The sequence below is a fragment of the Rhinolophus ferrumequinum genome, chromosome 3, assembly GCF_004115265.2.
Source record: "Rhinolophus ferrumequinum isolate MPI-CBG mRhiFer1 chromosome 3, mRhiFer1_v1.p, whole genome shotgun sequence".
Classification (NCBI taxonomy): Eukaryota; Metazoa; Chordata; class Mammalia; order Chiroptera; family Rhinolophidae; genus Rhinolophus; species Rhinolophus ferrumequinum.
The window spans coordinates 80,879,647-80,902,477 of NC_046286.1; the positions used below are offsets into that span (position 1 = coordinate 80,879,647).

General features: G+C 41.0%; 1 protein-coding gene across 2 annotated transcripts in view; it reads right to left on the reverse strand.

The window, feature by feature from the left end:
• The window catches only part of SLC2A12 (solute carrier family 2 member 12), a 48,755-nt gene that overhangs the window by 12,722 nt on the left and 13,202 nt on the right, over positions 1–22,831 (reverse strand). For both annotated transcript variants that reach the window (XM_033102459.1, XM_033102460.1), the window contains exon 2: positions 16,069–17,409. In XM_033102459.1, coding sequence (XP_032958350.1) covers positions 16,069–17,409 — 1,341 coding nt within the window. The remainder of the gene's footprint in view (positions 1–16,068; positions 17,410–22,831) is intronic.

Consider the following 22,831-nt stretch of genomic DNA (forward strand, 5'->3'; position numbering starts at 1 on the left):
TAGGAGGGCGGGCGGGAGGAAGGAGGCAGCTGTTCTCAGTTCTCCTACTTGGGCTTCCAAGCTGGATGGAGAGACGCTCTAAATTAAATAGCTCTCCAAGATTTGAATATTATACCCAACTAAACATTTGAATTTCTGAGGAGAGACTCCTCTTGGCACGAAAACTGATCAGAGGACTTTTTATTAACTGAGAGTGACAGGGAATCTTATAGGAGTTGCCTGACAGGATTAGAAAGGGCAGTAGAGGAGTAAATTAATTTGTTTCCTGCTCACAGCCTATCAAACTGAGTTTACCTAATAAAACAGCTGTGAGTGCTTACAATGGACTGAGCACTTTACAAACCTTATCTCATTTGATCTTCACAAAATCTTACAAGACAGGAACTATTACTCCCTCTTTTATAGAAGAGGAAAGTAAGGTGTTAAGGACTTCATAATTTGTCAAGTTCACAGGGCTCAGAAGTGGCAGAAGTGGCATTGAGCCCTAGCAGTCAGTCTCCAGAAATCATGCTTTTTAATCACGGTGCTCTCTTGGTGGTGGCTGAACAAATGTTTGTTAATCAATAATTAAATGTGGAGCACAAGCACCTTCGATTCTGAGGAAAGAAGGACTTAGGCACTGCCCCAGCACTAGTTCTGCTGACAAAGTCACCTTGTGTGAGAAAGCCAGCATTTAAATGCAGACCAGCTGCATCACCCTAACCCAGAGGGGGTGGTGGGAGGAAGAAGCAAGAAGCCAGGGAGGGCCCCACTACCCAGCACCCACTTGGACCACCTGTGCCAGAACCAAGCATTCAGCCGGGCCTCTACTTTCCCAATGCCTCTCGTGACACAAGAAAACATCTGATTGTAACTTTGCTGTTTGAAAGTAAGAAAAATAAATTAAATTATAGGAGAGGGCTGGAAACACATTTTTTTCTTGGTTATCTTCTACAAGTGAATCTATAAAGGGTTAGCTTTAGGGCCTGGAAGGTAATTACAACAGAAGGAACATGATTATTGCTGTTGTTCTAATCATCAGGGAATTCAAAAATAAAAGTCCATATTTTCCCCCTTCACTCCCTTCCCCCAAAAAACCTTCACTAGATTCTTGCAGATTCTATCCTTGACAACCAGTGAAATGCTCAGATAACCTTGTCTTGAGCTTTGCAAGACCTGGGGAGCCGGCTCTGAATAGCATGATAGCTGTATAATTCTGTGAAGCCTTTGTAATGACCTGTTCTTGGGCAAATACAACATAAAATTATGTAAATCCTTACATAATTTGTAAGGATTTGTAAGCTAAACAATCTGTGCCACAGACCAATCCCCCTCTGTACCTTCCTGCCATGAATATTTAACATGGGAGGGGGTGAAGCGGAGGGTCCCTTATGCGGCCTTTGGCTTTAGCAACTGTGAGAGGAGCGGGGGAAGGGACACTCTTCCATTTTCTTTTACTAAAAGAATTAGTGCAGGTTTCCTTCATCTATTTTCATCCCCACCTCACGGCCTCTGAAACACCCTTCTTCCCCTCCCCACCTTTCATCACGATGGCCTTTGGAATTATTTGGTGAGGTTTTAGGAAAGTCATTGCTGGGGTCATCAGAGCCATGTTGGACACAGATGAGAATGAGTCGATCCTGCTCTTATAGAAAGTGATGGGTCTCGCCAACAAGAAGATAGGACAGCTGCACAAAGTACTAAGTGCTCAGTCTGAGCTGTCCAGGGTTTGCCTAAAAGCACCAAAGATCCACACTGAAAACCTGTCCTAGGCATGCATTCAGTGCAGCAGCTGAGCTTAAGTTCTTGGGCAGTTCAGCTAGTCAGTGAGCAATGAACTGAATACTGAAAGAGAGACTTCCTCAGTGTCTGATGGAAACTTGTTGTCAGGCAAACCTTGCACCTGACACTTCAAAAGATACTGTTTCATTGCTGAAAGCTTCTACTTTTTTGATCTAGTGGAAAGAATTCAAGAATTGTCACTTTGGTTTATCTAATAGGTGAACTGGATGTTGCAACAATTGACAGGTGTTTCAACGAGGATAGCTCAACCTCCTATTATGGAGCCTGTCAAGTCACAAATAAGGAGAATATTATTTTAACAATGATTTCAGAAACATAAAATCACAGGTTTTCAGATCCAGAGAGTGAAATAAAAAGTCAAAATGACACTTGCTGCAAGATAGACCTTACTGAAAAGGTACGAGTCTTTCCATGGCTGACTTAGGAGCAAGATAGTGCCAGAATCTTACAGACCTCCATGTGCCCTGGACATGGGCTGTGAATGCCCAAAGCAGAAGGACTGGAGAGGCTCTGTTTTAGTTCATAAGGAGCACAGATGGATAAACCATCACCTGCTGTTTTATTAGGTTGATATTTATAATGACAGGTGTAAATTTTCTTAAAATCACTGATGTTTTTTTCTAATGAGATGGCCTAATTTCTCGTCCAAGGAAAATCATGTTACTGTCACGTGCCATAGTAAAGAAGTGGCTCTCTCTGATGGTCCTCATTATCCCCTACCTACTCTGATGATAGACCTACAGGAGATGCTTTGTGCTATTTGCTTGTGAGGAATCCACAGAGTATTCAGAGACAGGGTGAACCACAGTGAGTGCAGCCATTGCAGTTCAGCATGTCCTGAGGCAATGCTCCTTGTCCTCTATTATGCTACCTTTAACCCTGTCATCCCAGGACTACCTCAGCAATACGTGCCTCTGTAAAGGTCAGCATCTGCCCACATCTTTAAGGTCGTCTCTATGCTTCAGGGATTGAGGGAATTTTGGATTTGCTGGAAGGTAAATGTCCACAGATACTGGAAGTCATATTTCACATGACATTAAATCACCAGGGCTGCCGGTCAGAACTTGCCTGATCCAGATGAAATAGGCGGATAGTGCTTTACAGCTGCACAGAGTATCCTAAAAAGACCATGAAGGACAAATACACTGAAGTGTCTCTAGGCGCAGTAGAAGACATGGACTTAGATGAATCGGGACAGTCAATGGAAATGACTACGTCCTACCACATGTGAGCTGCCATGTTTATCTCCTCCCTCCTCCATATTTTTGCCATTGCCACAGTTTTTCCCACTGAGGGTGTCATTTCACTCCCTGTGCTTTCAGATTTAAACCCTGCAGCTCTCTAGGCACACTTTCCATTTGGTTTGAGATCTTCCTGAATCCCCTGGCATGCTAACCCCAGGTTTGAAAGACTCATGGAGGTCTTGAAGCTCTTAACAAAACTCCTAGCAACTTTGGAGGAACTTCTACACTCAGCCTGCAGAGTTTTCAACAACTTGATTTGCCAGCCAGAGTCCTGTACAGGAACCAGCCAGTGTCCTGTACTTTGTAGGAGTGAAGCCAAATCTTATGGCCTTTATTGTCTTTGCAAGCAGTATGCAGCACACCTAGCTCTCTCATTGCAAACAACTACCGAAAATGTGGATTTGAAAGGGAATATGCCCGTTTCCTTCCAACCAGATGTTTAAATTCTGGCCTCATAAGTTCCCTAAATGGGAAAATTACGTTCTTTAAAAAAACATAGCTCACCATAGGCCACCATCTCCAACATCAACAATGATGTGGCAGCTTTAATTTATTTTTATTTTTTGTTTTATCCCTTTTCTCTGTCTCTCTGAGTTTTCTTCACTCCTTGCCTTTTAAAAGAAATACTTTACACCAAGCGGGCACCATCTTTTCTGTGTTGGGTTTCTCCCCCGTGGCTAAATCTGAATCTGAATTGGTCTGGTGAGTTCCACTAGGACCACCCACCCCAACCCAGCTCCCCCAAAGCCAGAGGCACTTTCTCAGTGAGCCGCCAGCCCCACCCACATTATATTCTTTCTTGGAAAGCAATTGGGACTCTGTGGGCCCCAGGCAGGCAACAACTGGCCTAGCGAGGTGTGCTCTGAGACTTTTGCTGAGTAGCTCCAGGCTCAGCACTGGCACCAAATCAGAATCTACATTAATCTGGTGACCACAACTCTTCCCACTGTAGTGACTCCCTGCCTTAGCCAACTTGCATACCACGTGAGGTTTTATCAGTGGCTGAACCTTTAGTGAGCCAGCAGGTGGCAGCAGGCCTCAGAGTGTCCTGGCTTTTTGCAGAGCTATCCCAGGCCTAGTACTGGTGGTAGCCATAGTTAGTTCACAGTGTGACCTCTCCCACGCACCTCCACGGTTAGCACAGGCAGTGAACAACCATGGAGCACTTCGTAGCTCTTACCAGGTAGTCCCTGACTGGTCACAGGCAGTAGGTGACCAGGGCCTGCACCGGAGCCCCTCCTAAGAGGCTCTAAAACCAATATACGTGGAAGATGGCTTCAGACCACAGCAGACCACTGCCTAATTAGCCCCACAAGTGGCGCACACAAAGGGTGATCTCAACAGGCACCAGAGCCCTCTGGGGCAAATCCCATTCAGTGGAGTATGCCCCCTGCATTGCAACCCGTAAGGTATGGATATGGTCAAACCCTACAGCCAATTAGCCTAAGGGTCAATCCCACCTACTGACGTGCCAATAGCAATCAAGGCTCAACTATAACAGGAGGACACACACAACCCACATAAGGAACACTCCTGGAGTACCCAGCAAGTGACCAGGCAGACTGTGCCAGGGTTCCACAAGGAACCTACTACATAAGGCCACCCAGCTAAGACTAGTAGACAGCAGATCTACCTAATATATAGAAAGAAACACAGAGAGACAGCTAAAATGAGGAAATGATGAAATATGTTTCAAATGAAAGAACAGGAGAAAAATCCAGAAAAAAAACCTAAATAAAATGGAGGCAAGCAACCTACCAGAGACAGAGTTCAAAACAATGATTATAAGGATGCTCAGGGATCTTAATGAGAACTTCAACAAGGAGATTGTCAGCATAAAGACAGACAAAGAAACCGTGAAAAAAACAGAAGTGAAGAATACAATAACTGAAATGAAGACTACACTAGAAGGAATCACCAGCAGATTAAATGAAGCAAAGGATCGAATCAGCAATTTGGAAGAAAAGGTAGCAGAAAACACCTAATTGGAACAGCAATGAGAATAGTGTAAGAGACCTCTGTGACAACATCAAGTATCACAATATTCACATCATAGGGGTACCAGAAGGAGAGGAGAGAAAGCAAGGAATTGAGAATCTATTTGAAGAAATAATGACTGAAAACTTTCCTAACCTGGTAAAGGAAATAGACATACAAGTCCAGAAAGTGCAGAGTCCCAAAAAAGATGAACCCAAACAGTCCCACACCAAGACACATTATAACTAAAATGGCAAAGTTAAAGACAAAAAGAGAAACCTAAAAGCAGCATGAGAAAGGCAACACTTATGAAGGAGCTTCCATAAAATTGTCAGATGATTTCTCAACAGAAAATTTGCAGGCCAGAAGGGATTGACATGAAATATTCATGAAATTTATACAAACTGCCTTGGAAGATAGAGATAGTGTTTCATCTGGAGCAAAAGTGTGTTTACTATCCAGTAACTTAATGATAAAGTCTCCCTGCAGGGAAGAAATCAGGCTGGCTCACTGTCTATTATAAAAGATTGAGGTTCCCTAAGCTTGGGGTTCCTCTTGTCTAAGGTAACCCATCATGTGTGTAGGTATCATCTGACCCTCTTCATGTTGCCTGTGAGTATTAGGGTTTGGGCAACTGGTTCAAATGCTGATATTCTGACCATTGTTATTGCTAGAAGTAACAAACGTTCCTTTGTCTCTGACCAGGCTTTCTTGTGTCTTTTCCAACAGGCATGAAACTATGATAGGCTAACTTCGTAGCTTGCAAGTAGGCTAAAATGGCCAGTTTGCAATTCTTGAAAGTTTGATTACTTGTGGCTATGGCATAATTTTTCTACAAAGATCTTTTATTATATTATTATTATTATTAACTTTGGACTGCCTATTCATATCTGAGGGATTTAATATGATTCTTAAGCCTGAGATAATCCACTGAAATATTTCTATAAGCTCTAACGCTAATTAAGCAAGCAAAAATAACCCCCAAATTCCAGGTTCAGATTTTCACATATTTCTCTTAGGAAAACCATAAAAGAATTACCTTGAACAATTTTTGGTGAAGAGTCAAGATTAAAAACATTCAATTACTAAACCAAGATAGGAATAACTATCCCATGATGTGGCTAATCTCAATCTTATTTATTTATTTTTTCTTTTCAGGGGAAGGGCTGAGTCTCACATTTGGAGAAAACAATAGAAATTTGGAAATAAATATTTTGTCTAATACTATAATTTTTTAAATACCCTTAATCTTAATATATTTCAAACATGAACGTTTTTAGTCATCAATTGACTTGGAGATGGCCCTGCATTCTCTATTGAGTAGCTTTATTCAGATATAATTTTTGGTCAGATGTGCATGGGATTCTACCCAAACCACATTCATCTCTCATTCCTTAGAGATTGACTCAGATTCATACCAGAGGAAAATCTGAGTATCAACATTAGACTAGAGAGAGACTTCCCATTTAATCACAGAAGCTGAGAGTATGCCAGAAACATCTCTTTTTAGATTTTGAGATGTTTTTGACTTATCTAACAAATATTTATTGAGCCCCTATTGTGGGGCAGGCCTAAGGTTAGGCTCGAAGAAAGAAACAAAACCTTTTGTGTGCACACAGGACATGTAATCTAAATTAGTTGCACCAACTTAGAAGAGTGGACATTTGTATGTTTCTCGCCTACATTACATTTTTCACCTTTCACCAAAGCCTCGAGATTTTCTGTACAACCTGTCTGGCTTCCTAGGAAGCTCTCTTGACTATAGGTAATTCAAAATTGAACCATACTTCAAGCCACAAATCTATTTTTTTCAGTCTTGACCCAACTGGACTGGTTTCTAGAAGGGAGGTGAGGACGACAATAACATCATAATTCAATATAAGACTGTAGAGCACTTCCTGTGCATCATGACATGACTTAAGCAAATGGCTGCTGAGGTCAATGCTGCCATTATCAGAACTATTCTTCTCATGTCTAGACCATAATCAGACGTTTAATAGCACCAATAACTGAGTGTGTTGAGTCCATGCTGCATATCAGACACTAAACTAGGTACACTTTATACAACTTGCTTCACCCCACAATCACACTATGAGATAGACAGTATTGCCCCACTTTCTAGATAAGGAAACTGATGCCTTCAGAGATGAATTGACTTGCCCAAAGTCCTATATTGTGAAGCTGGGGCTCATGGTCAGGCAGTCTGATGTCAAAGCCTCATCCAAATTCAAACACTATGTTGTACAGCCTCAATAGGCTTTCTTGCTGTTTTCCTAAACCTTTAAGCTCATGTCCCCCTCAAGTCCATTTGACCAGTCATTCTCCCTGCTTAAAACTCTCTCCTCCCAGATCTTCACATTGTTTTCTTCATACAAGCCTTGGCCCAAATGTCACCACCTCATAAAGGCCTTCAGTCACCACCCAACCCAAAATAATCCTCCTCCAAGCACGCTCTTTCATTTAGCCTTCATTTTTCTCTATCACTAAATTTTAACGCTTCTCTTTTCCTGAAGTTGTATTATGCATGTGTTCATGTTCTTGCTTATTGACCATCCCCACACTGGCTCCATGAGGGCAGGGAGTGGATCTCACTCAGCCATCTCTAAATCTTCAGCACCTGGCACCATGCCCGGTACATCATGGGTGACAAATACACATGTGTTGGATAAGTGAATGAATCAAACTGCTTTTCCCCTCTCTCTCCTCTTCTTGGTCACTCCAAGATGCTTTCTTGCTGGAACTCCTGCCTATTTGGTAGAAGAGATTGGGGGAGGGAGGGTGACTTTGTTTCACTTGTCCTTTACTCTTCAGTGTAGGGTTCTGCTCAAATGTATGAAGACAAAGGTAGTAAAAGGATGGCAGTCACAGCCCAATTACTGAATTTAATATGCAACCTTGGACAAATTCCTTTCATTTGCTCATAATGAAAATATATTAATCATGAGATGGAAGAAGAGGCCAATTAATTTACAGACATAGGAATTTGGAAATTTAATAAAGCCCTGATAATTATTGTGAACAGAACCGCCACACATATTTTTTGCGTTACAGTGCCTATGTAAGAAAGGGTTTCTATGCAAGTATCACCTCAAATGAACTCATGAGATAATCATTTTCTGCCTTGGGTTTGGGCTCATCTCTGCTTTACTTTTGAAGCATGAGTAGAATAGAAATCTTCATGTGGCTCTAAGTCCTCACAATGTCAAGAATCTTCAGTTCTCCCCAGAAGCTTGAACCATGATAAAAATATTCAGTCATTAAAAGGAGCTAAAATGATGAGCAGGACCACTCCAGAAATACAATAGAGAGTGAGGTTAAGATTTTGAACATATTTAAAGGGAAATAAGGTATGGAAAACAGAATGTTTAATAACAGTCTCCAATAAAAGTGGTAGAGTATATATCCTGATTTTATCTGATGGAAAAGTTTTCACATTAGTTATAGAGAAATGGAGGCCAAAGGTTCTTTACGTCTTTGAGCCATGAACCCCTTCAGCAGGTTGCTGAAGCTTTTGGATTCCTTCTTAGAATAATATGTTAAATGCATAAAATACAATACCAGATTCATCCCCCCTCCTGAATTCCAGATTCTAGGACAACTCTATTATTTTACAGTTAGGGAAGCAGAGGACCAGAAAGTAAAATGACGTAAGACATACGCTGTAACCTAAAAATAGAAACAATTTTTGACAGAAAAAATTATGCTGGGATTTAATACAATTAAGGAATGTTGTTCTAAGCCAAACCATGTTTAAGAAGGTTTAATAAACATGGTATAATCTTGCTTTCAATTTTAGTTTAGAACAACAAATACTTTTCCCTTTAAGCCTCTGTTTACAGAAAGGATTTGCTTTATTACAAGTGATCAACTCTCTAAATGAAATACTTGAGCAATAATCATATTAGGTTAATAAGTTTTAGAACGCATTCAAGATCTGGTATGAAAACCTTGCTCTTAATTAAAATCTTCTTTAAACTCCAGCTGGTTCATGCATTCATGCCAATGCTCTAGAATACAATTTCGGTGATTAAATTGGAATTCCTATGGTGTGTTTTCTTTAAAGGTGAAAAATAAACTACAAACTGAATATGGACATAAATGACCGACTCTTAGCAAGAAAAATAAAAAGGACGATTATTCAGATCCCTTCTAAAAGCTCTAGGAGAACCAACAGCCCCAAACCACAGAGGGGAAATGACTGCTTGTTCTGCTTACAGTGGCGAATTCAGGATTCTGTGTGTCAGGCTACATGTCCCCCAGCCTCAGGGGGACCCATTCAGTCCTTGGAATTTGCAGTTATCAGTTGTAGAAACCACAAGATGAAGAGTTTTTTTTCCCTTTCATACACCCAAACCTCCTTCAACTCTAAGATCCTCTATCTCACTAGTATTGCTTGTTGTCCAAGAAATTCTCAAGGGGAGTTTCTTCTCTACGTTGAAGCAAAAAGCAGAGGTGTCTAAAAAATCTGGGACTACTTTAAGGTACTGTGTGTCCAAAATTCCCAACTGTCTATGATTTGACAAAGAAAAGCTCTAAATGCCTCCCGTTAGTCATTTCCAAGAACTACTAACTCTCTTGCATCTTTCCTTATGAGAAAAAACAGAACAAGTTTTAGAACTCATGCCCATGTGATGGAATATTCTGAAAGGAACTCATGATGGTACCTGGTAGGAAGAGGAGTTTCTTTGACAGTCTAGCATTTCAAACTCACATGGTACTTAGTTTGCCCCCTAGATAGCTTGACACATGTAAAGATGCATGATTTGAGGTGTTTTTTCTATATCTGCATCTTGTTTTTAAAGTCTTTCCCCACTTCCCTCCTTAGAAACACAAATGTATGCCTGCATGGTTTACAAGCAGACTTATGCAGTGCTCACTTAAAGGGAGAGAAGAAAAAAAATGAAATGTCATTTCTTTCCTTAAAGAGCTTACAATCTAAGCTCTTTCTTACATTCTAACCATATTCTGGCCAATAAACCAAAACAAATGTCTAGAAGCAATATGCTGTATCAGTATGGACTAAGTTGTGTTACCATACTATAACTTTCATTTATATAATATATCATACTCTATATCATCCAAAATACACATACTTTAGCTCATGTGGTGCTCACCTATACTCTGTGAGATAAGACAAGTGTTATTATGCCCAATTCATAAATTAGAAGCAGTGTCAGAGAAAATGAATGACTTAAAGATCACACAGCCAATACGGATTAGAACCGAAGTTTTCTGATTTTAAATTCAGGCTTATTGTAGCCCAGAACTGAACTATTCTACATTAGAAATAACTAGTAGTTCATACAAATAAAGACCTCTAAGACATGGAGTGAATGCATAGAGGAGAGAAGAATTTCATTGAACTTAAAGATAGGAAGGATTTGGGTAGAGTAAAGGGGGAAGGAAAAGAAGCCACAATAAGAGCTTTGTGTCTCTTGACTTGGGCATAGAGCAGTGAGGCATAAAGAAACCCAGAGAAGTAAAGTGGTGCCTCATTACACAAAGCCAGGAGGCATCATTCACTTTATAGTCTATGTGGAGTTTACAAGTACTTCTGTATGAATGGTGGCCCTGGAACACAACTCCATAGAGTACAGTGTAAATGGTGCCCCCTAGAGTTGTGCAAATGCCTTGAGACAGTTGGGTGAGATGATGGAGAGTCTTAAAAATCACACAATTTTTCCCTCAAAGATGCGTGATATAGTCGTAGAAAAAGCATGGAATTAGGCTTCAGATGCCTAGGGTTCTGGTTTTTAAATCTGTGTGATCTCAATCTCCTGGAGCCTGTTTCTATGAAAGGAAAATGTTGGACTAGATCATTTCTAATCTCCTTTTCACCTTTCAAGGCATTTGACTTCTCTGATACGGTAGAAAGTAGGACTCCATGGAAAGTGTGTGAGCATTGGCAACATGTGGAAAATGGTATTTAAGAAACACTGGTACGGAGGATGGATGGACTGAGAAAGGCCTAGGACTACAAGAAGGGTCTCCTTGCAGGCTAAGAATGAGACCATAAGAGCTAGGCTAGGATGGCAAAAATGGGAAGGAAGAGATGAACACAGGGGCCATGGATGAGGGAAAATCAAAGAACATTTGGTCATTGACTGGATTGGGAAAAGGCCCCAGAGCATCAAACCTGAGTGACTAGCACAGTAACTGCCCAAGAAAAAGAAAGGGAAGTTCCCCTGGTGTGAGGGGATAAGAAGGCAACATTGGGCTTCTTGTGTTTGGCTGACAGTGAAGCGTCGAGTGGAAAAGTGTAGTACTCGTTGGGCAAAATGAAACTAGAAGTCGTGAGACGACTGAACTGGAGATAAGTGAGAGGCATCAGCTCAAGGGAGATAATTAACGTTCCTGAGAAAATAAATATGAAATCTTTCAGAATGCATTAGCAAAAGAGTGTTTTTCGATTTTATAACTAAAGAAACAAAAGCCAAGAGACATGAATAAAATGACCTCACCTCTTTTTTAACGGAGATGGAATGGGAGCTTGTCATATATTTTCACAATTAATGTTTTCATGAAAAAAAAATAAATGTCTATTACAGCAATTGAAGACAGAATACAGGGCCTTTGACCTTTTCAAATATTTCTTTCCATATTCACATCTATTTTTTCTTACTCTAGAGTTTATTACTCTGGCGGTTTTGCACTGTGTTAATTTAGCTAAGCTGGAACTATGTTTCCCAGCATTCCCTTCCATGTGTAGTTCTGGGTTAGGGTTGGCAGGAAGAGAAATTTGCATGAGACTTGGAGGCTAAAGTGACACCTAAGCCCTGTGCTTGGGGTGTTGGTGCAGGGCCCTAGACATCCCCGCAGCTTGTGCACATTGTTGTGACCTGCTGGATCTCCTTGTAGGTGTAGAGGAACAGCTAGTGACACCAGATCTCCTGCTTCAGCTTCTCCAACTACTCGGCCAGGCACATTGGAAGGGCTCTATGGAAAAGAATCCCAGTTTTTCTGCACGTGGCCTATGTCATCATTCAAGTCTATGCAGTGAGAGACAGATGTGGGCTCCAGTTCATTCTCAGGGGTTCCACTTTGTCCTAGCATGGTCCGTTGTCTTTGCTCCCCTGAGGTGAGTGCAGCTTTACCTCGGGCTTGCCCTGCTGACCTGCAGAGACTTCAGGCTGCAGCCAGGCCGAGGCAACAGCCTTCCTCAGGGTTCTTCACCAGCTCCCCTTCATGGCCCTGGGTAGTGACGTTCCTTTTCTTCTACTCGTCCCCTTCCACACTTTTGCTTTCTCAGCACAACTGTGTTAGGTCTAATCCCTCTAGGTAATTCCTTAACCCATATCACACACAGTGGTTCTGCTTCCCTGATAGAATAGCTCATACTGTCTTATTATCTAGGCCTTTCTATACCCAGCCTCCCTTTAATTGACTATGCATTTCACTGATTCTCAAGGGACCATTAGCTCTCAGAAAAGGGTGATGAAATTTTAAAATGCATTTTCATATTTCTAAGTAGCCATCATGATAGACTGAAAATGAATATTAAAGCACTGGCTACAACGACGTCTGGGAACACTAACTAGAGGCTTCAGGGGGCTGATCCCGGGAGCCTCCACAGCACCTAGAACTACCCAGCTTCAGTTGTTACGTGAGAAAGAAAGAAACTCCTATCTTGCTTAAGCCACAGTTATTTGGGTCCTTTTTATAGCAGAACTTGAATGTTAATCAATATACGTATTAAACGTTACCTTAATTAAGTTCAGTTATGCAAGTACATGCATATCAAAGACTCCTGTATTGTGATCATTATCCTCCTTCTGTTTTATCCTGTGGCTCAGCCTTATAAAAAGTACATGCTGACTCAACCTCACTGGACTTCAGGAAAAGAGAGACTGTCTCTATCTTGAATAAAATGCAGTGTGGCCCGTTTAATAGCCTCATGATGTCCTGTTTTCATTCGTCCTTACTTCTAATGTATCTTCCTGGCGAGGACTGAACTAAAAATAATTAACATTTACTATCAAAACCAGCGCAAGACTGCCTGTTCTTGTCTTGGGCTAGGGATTAACACTGAATTTCAGAAGACAGTATGTTTTCATTTTTTGAGCAAGCCACTTCACTTCTGAGATCCAATGTCGTCATTTGTAAAATGTGCTGCATGCCCTTTCTTCACAGGCTTGTTGTCAAGGTAAAATGTATACCTCCAAAGTATGTTTAAAAACTTCCTAGCACAGTATTTGATATAATAAGTGTACATTAGTTGAATTTCAAGCTTAAATTATATTTTAAAAGAATTCATATAGAATACTATCTAAGTCATGCAAAAAGGTAAATAAACAGCCTCCAATAATTTTTTTCCAAAATCAGATTGTGTTTCCTGAAAAGGGGAACTCTTGCTCTAATACAATAATACATCAAATGATATATTAGTAACTTAGGATTTGCTATATTTTTCAAAGTTACCCCAAAATTAAAGAGAGACGGGTAGGATTAGCTAGGAAAGATTCTTACCATGAATACGTTGGTTCTGGAAACTTAACATCAATGGCTCTCATGATATGTGCTATGTCATAATCTCTGCCAACCTGAAAGTTTCTCTGAGTTAAACCAAAGAAGGTATCCTTTTCTTTTTGCTAACCTTTTCTTAGATTCTTAATTGATTCTTGACATTTCAAATGATTAGATCAAGTAATTGATGTAAAAAGGAGATATTTTTAGTTTTATGAATATGCAGAAAAAAAGATGCTGGCAAAGGAAATATGTGGAACAATACCACCTGAAGTTTACCAAAAGAGCAAAATCTTGTACCTATTGACATAAAAAAAGTTCACAATGTTATGCCTGGTTACAAGATAACACTCATATCTTGCCCTTCTGATAGAGTTTTGAGTTCCTGAAAATAAAAATATAAGATGCTTGCTCAGATTTCATTAGATTTATATATCTGAGTAACCACATAATTATTGTATGGACTACATGTTTGTGTTTCCCTATATGTTGAAATCTTAATCCTCACGGTAATGGTATTTGGAGATGGGTCCTTTGGGGGGTAATTAGGTCATTAGAGTGAAGGCCCCATGAATGGAATTACTGCCCTTATAGGAAGAGACAAAAAGAAACCAGTTACTCTCCTCTCTCTCTCTCTCTTTCTCTTTCCTCCCCCCACCCCCTCTCTCTTTCCTCCCCTCTGCCATGGGAGGACACAGCAAGAATGTGGCCATCTACAAACCAAGAAGCAGAATCTGCAAGCCTCTTGATCTTGGATTTTCTAGCTTCCAGACTGTCAGAAGTAAATGTTTGTTGTCTAAACCACCTAGTCTTTGGTAATTTGTTATAGCAGTCAGAAACGACTAAGACAGGTACACACCCAAGATAACTGAATCCTGAAATAATGGTAAAAATCCATTTCCAGGAAACTGTTCATTAATGGTATTTATTAATATCATTGTTAAGTCTTAAAAAGCAGGGTCAAGGTTCAGGAAGAAGTCAGACAGATCTGAGGTTGATAGTATTGTAGTGTTTACTCTGTCTGCCCATGGGGAAATCCCTTATGGGGAAATCTGTCTACTCAGAGTGCCAGAGGTAGGACCAGCTTCTGGTCATCCATGTTTTGGACCGTGTGGCCCAATCTTGCCACTACTGATTAGACTATGACAACCACCTACAACTTAGCACAACAAAAAACAGAATCAATCAGATTCCTACTCTCAACTCTAGAATTTCAATGAATCATATCTAGAGACTGGTCTCACTTAGAAGTGGGAGTAGACTGAAAGATGAGGAAGAAGAGTTGGAGGAGAGGCCATATCAGCCATGTGCAAGTTAAGTTATTAATTAACTCAGATTGAACAAGCCAAACCTGCTGGTTGCTGACCAGAAAGAAGAAGACACAGGGAGTATAGCTCAGTACATTCAACTATAATCTCTTTGAAGACAGGGACACTATATGTCGTGTTCATTACTGTTTCCCCAGCATTTAACATAGTTCTTCGTTATTAAAAAATTAGTCACTCCATACATACACTTGAATGAATAATTAATGAGTAACAGTGGATCATTAACTCAGCCCTCAAATAACTTTCTTTCCAGAAACATTGTCCAGTTCCTGGCACCAGAAACCTACATTGGTTCCTCTTTCTTATTCAACACAGCCCATGTCATTTTATTATTCCTAATCTCCAACATGTCCCTTTATTTGAGCAAGTTTGTTTGGTCCTTGATCCTTGTCAACAAAAGCTTTAATACTAACCCTGTTAGAGAGAGAGAGAGAAAGAGAGAGGTGAAGGGTGGAAGTTTAGTGTGGTAGAAAGAGACTACCCTGGATTTTTAAGCACTTTATTTTCTAGTGAAATGTACAAAAGACCCTTCACAATTTCCCTACAAAGAGATTTAAACTTTTGATGTGAGGCTAAAAACAACCTATTCTAGGAAATTCTAGAGAGTTTGTTCCAGAGAAGTTTTTAAACTTTGCCATTGGATAGACACATAACATAAAACACCCTTGTATCTTTCTCCCTGTAAATTGTTTGTACTGTGTTCAAAGGGAGTAACTTGACTCCCACTCTCCTGTTTAATAGACGAGAGTAAAGCACCCTGGGAGGTTACTCTAGTGATAAAATATACTTTAAAATAATGCATTCTCCTTCTCAACTCATAATTTCCTTCTTCTTCATTATTATTGGAATGTATCCACTATTGCATCTCTAAGAAAATCTTGATTTTTTTTTCTTTCACCTATGAAGACCAGATGATATGTAAAAACATACCATCCCACTAAACTTTGCTTTCATAAAGTAATATATTCTTTTAGGCAGTAAATATCTTTCAAGGTCTAGTTCATCCCGAATCTGTTGGTGTTCAAGTCTCCTCATCTGACAGATAATGGCAAACTTACCCTTCAGGTGAATACTAGCCCTGCACATTTCACAAAGCAGATATAAGCCAAGCATCCTTTCTGCATCAGTAGAAATATCAAGTGGCCAATATTTCCCTGTCCTGCTCCTAGTAGTTCTATACACAAGATATATTATAGCTGTGGGATACTCTCACTGGTCAAAAGCAATACATTAATATTCATAAGGGGTGAGAGGGAAGGAATAAAAATACTTACTCGGTCCAAGACCAACTGAAAAAGCAGCAACATAAACAAGCAAGCTGGCTAAGGATAGCCATTTCAAAAAAGGTGGGACTTCTGCAGGGTCTGTGACTATCTGGTATTCAGTTTGGCTCAGTCCAGCATTTGGGAAGGATGCCGAGGTCGTCTCTCCTCTCTTATCCACATCATTTTTCGTGGGCATTAGTGAGCTTCTGCTGTGGGATGTGATCCCCTTAAAGGGCTCTCTAAAAGTGTTGTTACTGGCTGAGAGGTTTCTTGGTCCATAAAACACAGACTCATCCAAGGACTGGTTGATAGGACTATGGCTTCTGCAGATGTTGGTGACGTTCATGTGGACATTGAGATTGACGATGCCCATGGTCACCAGTGAAGCTGCCATCACGGAGGAGCCGACACAGAGGAAGGTTTTGCTTCCGACATGGTCTACGAGAAGAGTGGCTGGGATGGTGCTGATGACCTTGACCACCCCAACCCCTGTGGAGGCGAGGCTAGCTGCCTCATTGCTGTGGAAGCCAACAGATTTCAAAACAGTTGATGCATAGAATAATATGTTTGGCTGGCCAGTGATTTGTACAAAAAACACCAGTGTTAGGCCTATCATTATTCTGGTCCTCATGTTGTCCTTCGAACGAAACAGATCCCAGAAACTATACTGATATTCATCTTTTAGGGAAGACTTGATCACTGTGAGTTCATCTGTTGTAGCTGAGATGGGTCGCAACCTTCCCAGAACCTTGCTAGCAGCTTCCTCCTGTCCTTTCATCACCAGAAAACGGGGACTCGGAGGAAGAAAGTACATTGCAATGGCTTGCAAAACTCCCAAAGGAATAACAAGGCCGAACATGTACTTCCAGCCGTGGGAAACATTAGCAAATGCGTAATTTGAAATGTAGGCAAAAAGAATGCCAATGACAATCATCAACTCATTCAGTGACACAAGAAGACCTCTTCTGTGTTGTGGGGCAATCTCCGCAATGTAAACACAGGTGGCAATTGAAGAGAGTGAAATGGACACCCCTACAGCAATGCGTCCCACGATAAGAACTGTGTAAGACAAGCTGAGTATCAACACGAGGCTTCCAAGTCCAAGCAGGCAGGAAGACAGCATGATGGCAGCTCTTCTTCCATACCTGTCAATTAGGACCCCTCCGGTGAGAGAGGTGAATAAGGCCCCAATGAGGAGAGAACTCACAAACATTTCCTGCTCATGGCAGGTCAGGGCTAATAAGGTTCTTATCTGAAGAACAGCACCGGAGATGATCCCAAGTTCATAACCCACCAGCAGGCCACTGACAGCGGCTGTGACAGATGACAGGAGAGTAAACATGCCGCAACCTACAAGCAGAGGGTAGAAACAGACATGTCAGTTTTGAGTTGTTCTTTTAAACATTTTATGTCTGAGTAGAGACTTAACCTTCTGTAAGTGAGTTTTTCATAGCACTGAGTATAAACACACAGAGAAGTATAAGAAAATAATATGCTAACCAAAAAACAAACAAAAAAAGGTTAAATATAAAAGGAAAAATGCTTTTTCTTTTATTTTGGGGAGGAGAGGGGCGGAGACATTTAGGAAGTCGTGTCCTTCTGTTTGTGATGTTGTTATGTGTCCAGCAGATAGCTATGCAAGATAAGCAGATGACAGATGATGAAACGAAGACTGAATAAACAAGAACACACTTCAGTTCCTGCGTTGGCATTGGATCAGAAGTTCAGAGAACCCACTCCTCAACCCAGTTCCCTAAGGCAAACCCTGGAGAGTAGGATAGAGCAGGTAGGAGCCTCAAGAAATGCTACTGTCTTCCCATTGGGTATCCTGGGGAAAATGAAGCCCAGCCCCCAGGAAGCCTTCCTCATGTCTGTCTCCTTGGCCACACTGGGCCACAGTTGGCTTTTGCTGAAGTGCAGGAGGACGGGGTGGGGAGTGGAGGGGGTGTGAGTGCCTTAACAAAGTTAGAGCTGTGTCAGAAAGAAGGGAGAAATGGATGCCGGGGAGGAAACCAGCAATATCCATTACTGGCTCTGAGTAAGGAGGGAGGGATGGAACATGGGGAAAGAAGAGCAAAATGGACTCTATGTTGTTCTATCATTATAATGTTAAACTCTGAGGGAAAATGGCACAATGATAACAGTTACTAATTTTCAGTGGTAGGTACACAAGTGTTTGTTATATGTTTGTAACTTGTCAAAACTGAAACCAAACCAAACCAAAAGTAGCTGAAAGGAGACCATTGCCGGGGCAGGAAACAGCAGTGAGTGAACCAAGCCTGAGGACAGGAAAGCTGTCATCATGCTCTAAGGCCTGTTAGGCAGCCAGTCCATCATGTGGGGCACAGCAGGAGCTTGGAGACGTAGGTGGGACAGGGCATCCGTGAACGTGGGTAAATACAAAGGGGACACTTCATCCAGGGCCTAGCACGTCACAGGGGCAACTTTTTATTGTATTCCAAGGATAATGAGGTCAATGCCCACTGACTGGCAAGGTGGTGTTGACACTCTGAGTTTCTTGCTGCTGTGTGTAGATGAGTCAAGAGGCAAGATAAGTATCAGGGAGGAGTGTGTTGCCTTAGTCTCAACACAAGATGATGGTAGCTTAGACTTGAGTGTGAGTAGTGGAACTGAAGACTCATAGACTCAACAGTTAGTTTGAATGACTACACTTGCTCATGAATTGAAATTGGAGCATGAGGAAGTGGGTCAGAAGCCAAGATGGCTCCATGGTTGGAGCAGTTGGTTGGGTGATACACTGACCCTGGGAAGACTGGGAAGAGAACTGGCTATGAATGGGAGTAAAAGGAGCAGTGGAAACCAGAAGTTCCATCTTAGACTTTCTAAAATGTTTTGCTTGTTTTTAAACATAAGACATTAAGATGAGCATGTCAGGTAGGGAGTTGAGTATACAGATTTGAAAATTAAGAGGTAAGTCAAGGCTGGAGATATGTATTTGGAATTCAGAAGCATGCATTTGGTATTTAAAGCCATGGAAATGGATGAGATCACTTGGGGGGGCAGAATAGAGGGAAAGGAGAAGCAGGACTGGGACCTAGGGAATGCCAACATTTAGAAGAGGAGGCAACAGCAAAGGAGACGGAGAAAAAGCAGAAGTGAGATGTGTGTAAAAAGCACTAGAAACATGTGCTCGGGCACACAATGATCGCAGGCTGAGCTAAGGCTTATTTAACCCCACCAATGTGGGGGATCGAGGGCGTGGTTAAAAAAATGTTGTTTAGCACTGGTGAAAGGAGGAGGTCAAATAAAGGTGATCCACACCTCTTCTCACCACAAACATCCAAGGTATTTTACATCTCCAGGAATCTGATGGGATATGGGAAAGTGGGAGACTCCAAAAATAAATTTAAGAAGGACTGGCTATTTAAATGGAGGAGCAAATAAAAATTCACTAATCCATAATAAAATAAAATAAAGTACTTTATGAGCATTGCAAACACAAATCATTAAATTGAAGTTATATCAGCAATTCATCCAGCTAATCAGAAAAACAAATAAATATTTGCACTATTGCACAGCAGGCATTTTCTAGACACTTGGGGTACATATGTAGCAATAAAACAAAACAGATGTGGTGCTTGCACCTCAAGAAACTTAATATTCTAGCGATATCTCTATTATCTATTATTTCTTATGTACTGTTTTAATTTTTACATGCAGAATGACTTGAAAGTACTCTTTTATAGGTTCACTCATGTCTTCAATTTCCACTTTTTTTTTCCTGTGTGATCTTAAAAGCCTCAACAAATTCCTCTACCACAGGAGAACTGGGTCAAATTCTTACATTTGGCTGAGAATATTATATTGCTTCATATCTCTACTTATAATTCTTCATTTTATCTATGTTTCATGTGCTGATTATCATGTGTGTTTTAGCTATTGATCTCTGATAGTCGATTGGAGAAATAAGGGACTTGGAGAATGAAACACTGGAGAGGTATAGTGAGTGAGGCAATCCAGAAGGGGACTTAGAGTGATAGAGCACAGCAGGAGGATACTGAATCAAGGACATGGGGGAATAGATGCCAGAACTACTAGAGTAGCAGAAGATTGTCCTTGCCACTTTGTCCTTCTCCTTCCCCTTCCTAGTTTTCCTCTTTTTTTAGATGGGAAATAGTGCTTCCCTACAAAAGGAAAGACCCCTTGAGATAGCAGAGTCCCTTCCTTTGATGCTCTATTAACCTACTTTAGAGACAGTCCAAGGTGACAGGTTAAGGAAAAGTGGGGGTAAGGGGTGGGGCAAGCCAGCTTCCTGTAGTCTGGGGAAAATGTCTTCCAACAGAAGAGGGATTCAGCTTTTTCTTCTGCTTTCTGGACTTAACTTCATATACCTAACTCTTTTAGCCAGTGCTCATAGGACATTGACAGACTGAGATGTATGCAAAGGGTCTGGAAACCATCCCAGTTTGTCAATGTCCCTCTTGAGACCCAGATGCTAGTACTGAGCATGATTCTTTAGAGACATAATAAATTATTTCTATAAGAATTGGTTAAACAATTTTTACAAAATTAAAAAAATTAAATTATATATCACATTATCTATCTATCATCTATCTATCTAATCTAGCTAGGAAATTTACATTTAAAAGCTTAAAAAATTGTATTAGGATATTTTATGACCCTATTACCACACGACGGGGGCGCATACCAACATAGTTTATATGCTTCAGAATTATGCTAAAGTCTTCATTGTCTGAATTTTATTTGAGGGATATACTTTCCCCCATTATATGCTTTAAGTGGTACTGCCCAAAACTAGCTTTCCCACTCATCTCATGACTGCTACTTATTGTTATTGAAGTTCTACTACAATCCTCAAGCCTCCCATCCTGGATTCTGAATTCCAACTCAGTGGGGAAAGCTAGTCTGTAATGCTCCCAAGATTGCAGCCCTGTGACACCTTAGGACTTTATAGGGGTTCAGAACTAGCCACCCAAAGATATGCCTTGGTGGTATGCAGATTATTTTGAGCCTAAAGGCAACCAAGACCATGCAGGCTTAAGAGAAACTTCTGCTCCCCTCTTAACTATCCAGAAGAATTTAAATTAGGGACATGGCCCATGATAAGGGTTATCACTAGAAATCACTTTTTACCTTCCTATGTGGCAGGGCAAACTAATAATTGCTGAACATGTGCTGTCCCTGCAATTGCTTCTGAAGCGCCAGTGTACCTTAGCTCAGAATGTCATATATACCTCAAGTTTTCTTTCTGTCTCTGACTCTCATGTATGTGGAATTTCCATATATGTGTATGTAATTAAATTTGGTTATTTTTTTCTTGCTAATCTGTCTCATGTCTATTTGATTATTAGACCGGCAGAAAGAACCCTGAGGGTAGAGGAAAGTGTTTTCTTCCCATTCAACTTCCATCACAGGTAATTTTCCTGGTGCTATTTTACCACATAAAAACAATGAAGAGAAACATAAGGAGTGGGCTTTTCCTGTGTCAACTTTTTGGTTGATGATGATAGAAGCAAGATGTTATCCTATGGATGTCAGAAATTAAAGATCACTTTTCCCAGAAATCTGGCATTGAACAGGAAGAAAGAGGATGTGGCAAGAAGGTGGGGTTTATGTTTGCCTAAACACAGATGGGAGAGTTTGGGGCAGCTGGATGGACAAATGAGAAACAGTCAGTGCTAGAGGAGTAATAGGGTGAGGAATCATAATTAATGCCTTTTCAAAAAACACCCAGCCTGAAGTCAAACAGCCTGCCCTTAACGTTCCTGATGAAGTTGAACTTCGCCAGCCGTTTTGCTTGTGACCTTTGCTTTACAGGAACCCTTCCTTGACATCCCTGTGTTCCCCAGAGGGCCGTAGGGAATTGTCATCCTTTTGTGGACATCACAGTAGTGGCAACTATCTGGTGATTGGCTGCTGGTCCCCACAGGATGTTGGGTCATGCCTGCCCTCTGTGTTGCTGATTTGCTAGAATACCAGCCGTGTTCTTTTTGAAGCAATGATGATTCTTTAATAAGGTAATGAAGTAAAACTCTTCCTATCAAAGATGTGATCACAACCAGGAGGCTTTATGCAAAGGAGAGTGCCAAGACCCTCAGCAAGGGCAAAAAGGACAGACAGCCCCCAGAGGCCATGAGACTGCAGCCAATATTACAAGAGCTTCATTGTCTGCCCAGCTCATGGTGACTCAGATGAAACCACACAACTAAATGGCCTGCAATGAAACACAATTTTTCCACAGTATTTGAGTTTCTGTCTGCTTTCTTTTTTCCTTTCTTCACATGTGCCCATCATAACATATGTACATAAAGGACACACAATAAACACTTGCTGGCTGACTAAATCCTATAACAGAATGAAAAGCGTGCATACACACGTTTGGTTTGGTTTTGGCAGGCTGCCAGGTAATTATACAGCTGGACCAACTTAATGCTTGGAAGACAAATTTAGAAGACCTCCTATTTCTTGTGTTGCTCAGCAAAAACTTGCAGTGGCCCCCAAACGTCCTTGTAGTTGTGATCTCCCCTTTCTCTGCTCCTTCTTCCTGAACACCAACCCGTCTTTCAAGAATTATCACAAGAGCCACCTCCTCTACGATGACCACCTGCTCTGCCTTATTCTGCTGCTCCACTCCTACCCCCTCAGTGCTTCCACTGTGCACGGAATGTGTGTTTTCAGGGCACCTGCCACATTTTAAAGCATTCATTTATTTACCTGTTTGTCTTCCCCTATTAGACTGAAAGTTCCTTAAAGCCAAGAACTCTGTTTCACTTATATCTGTGTTCCCACT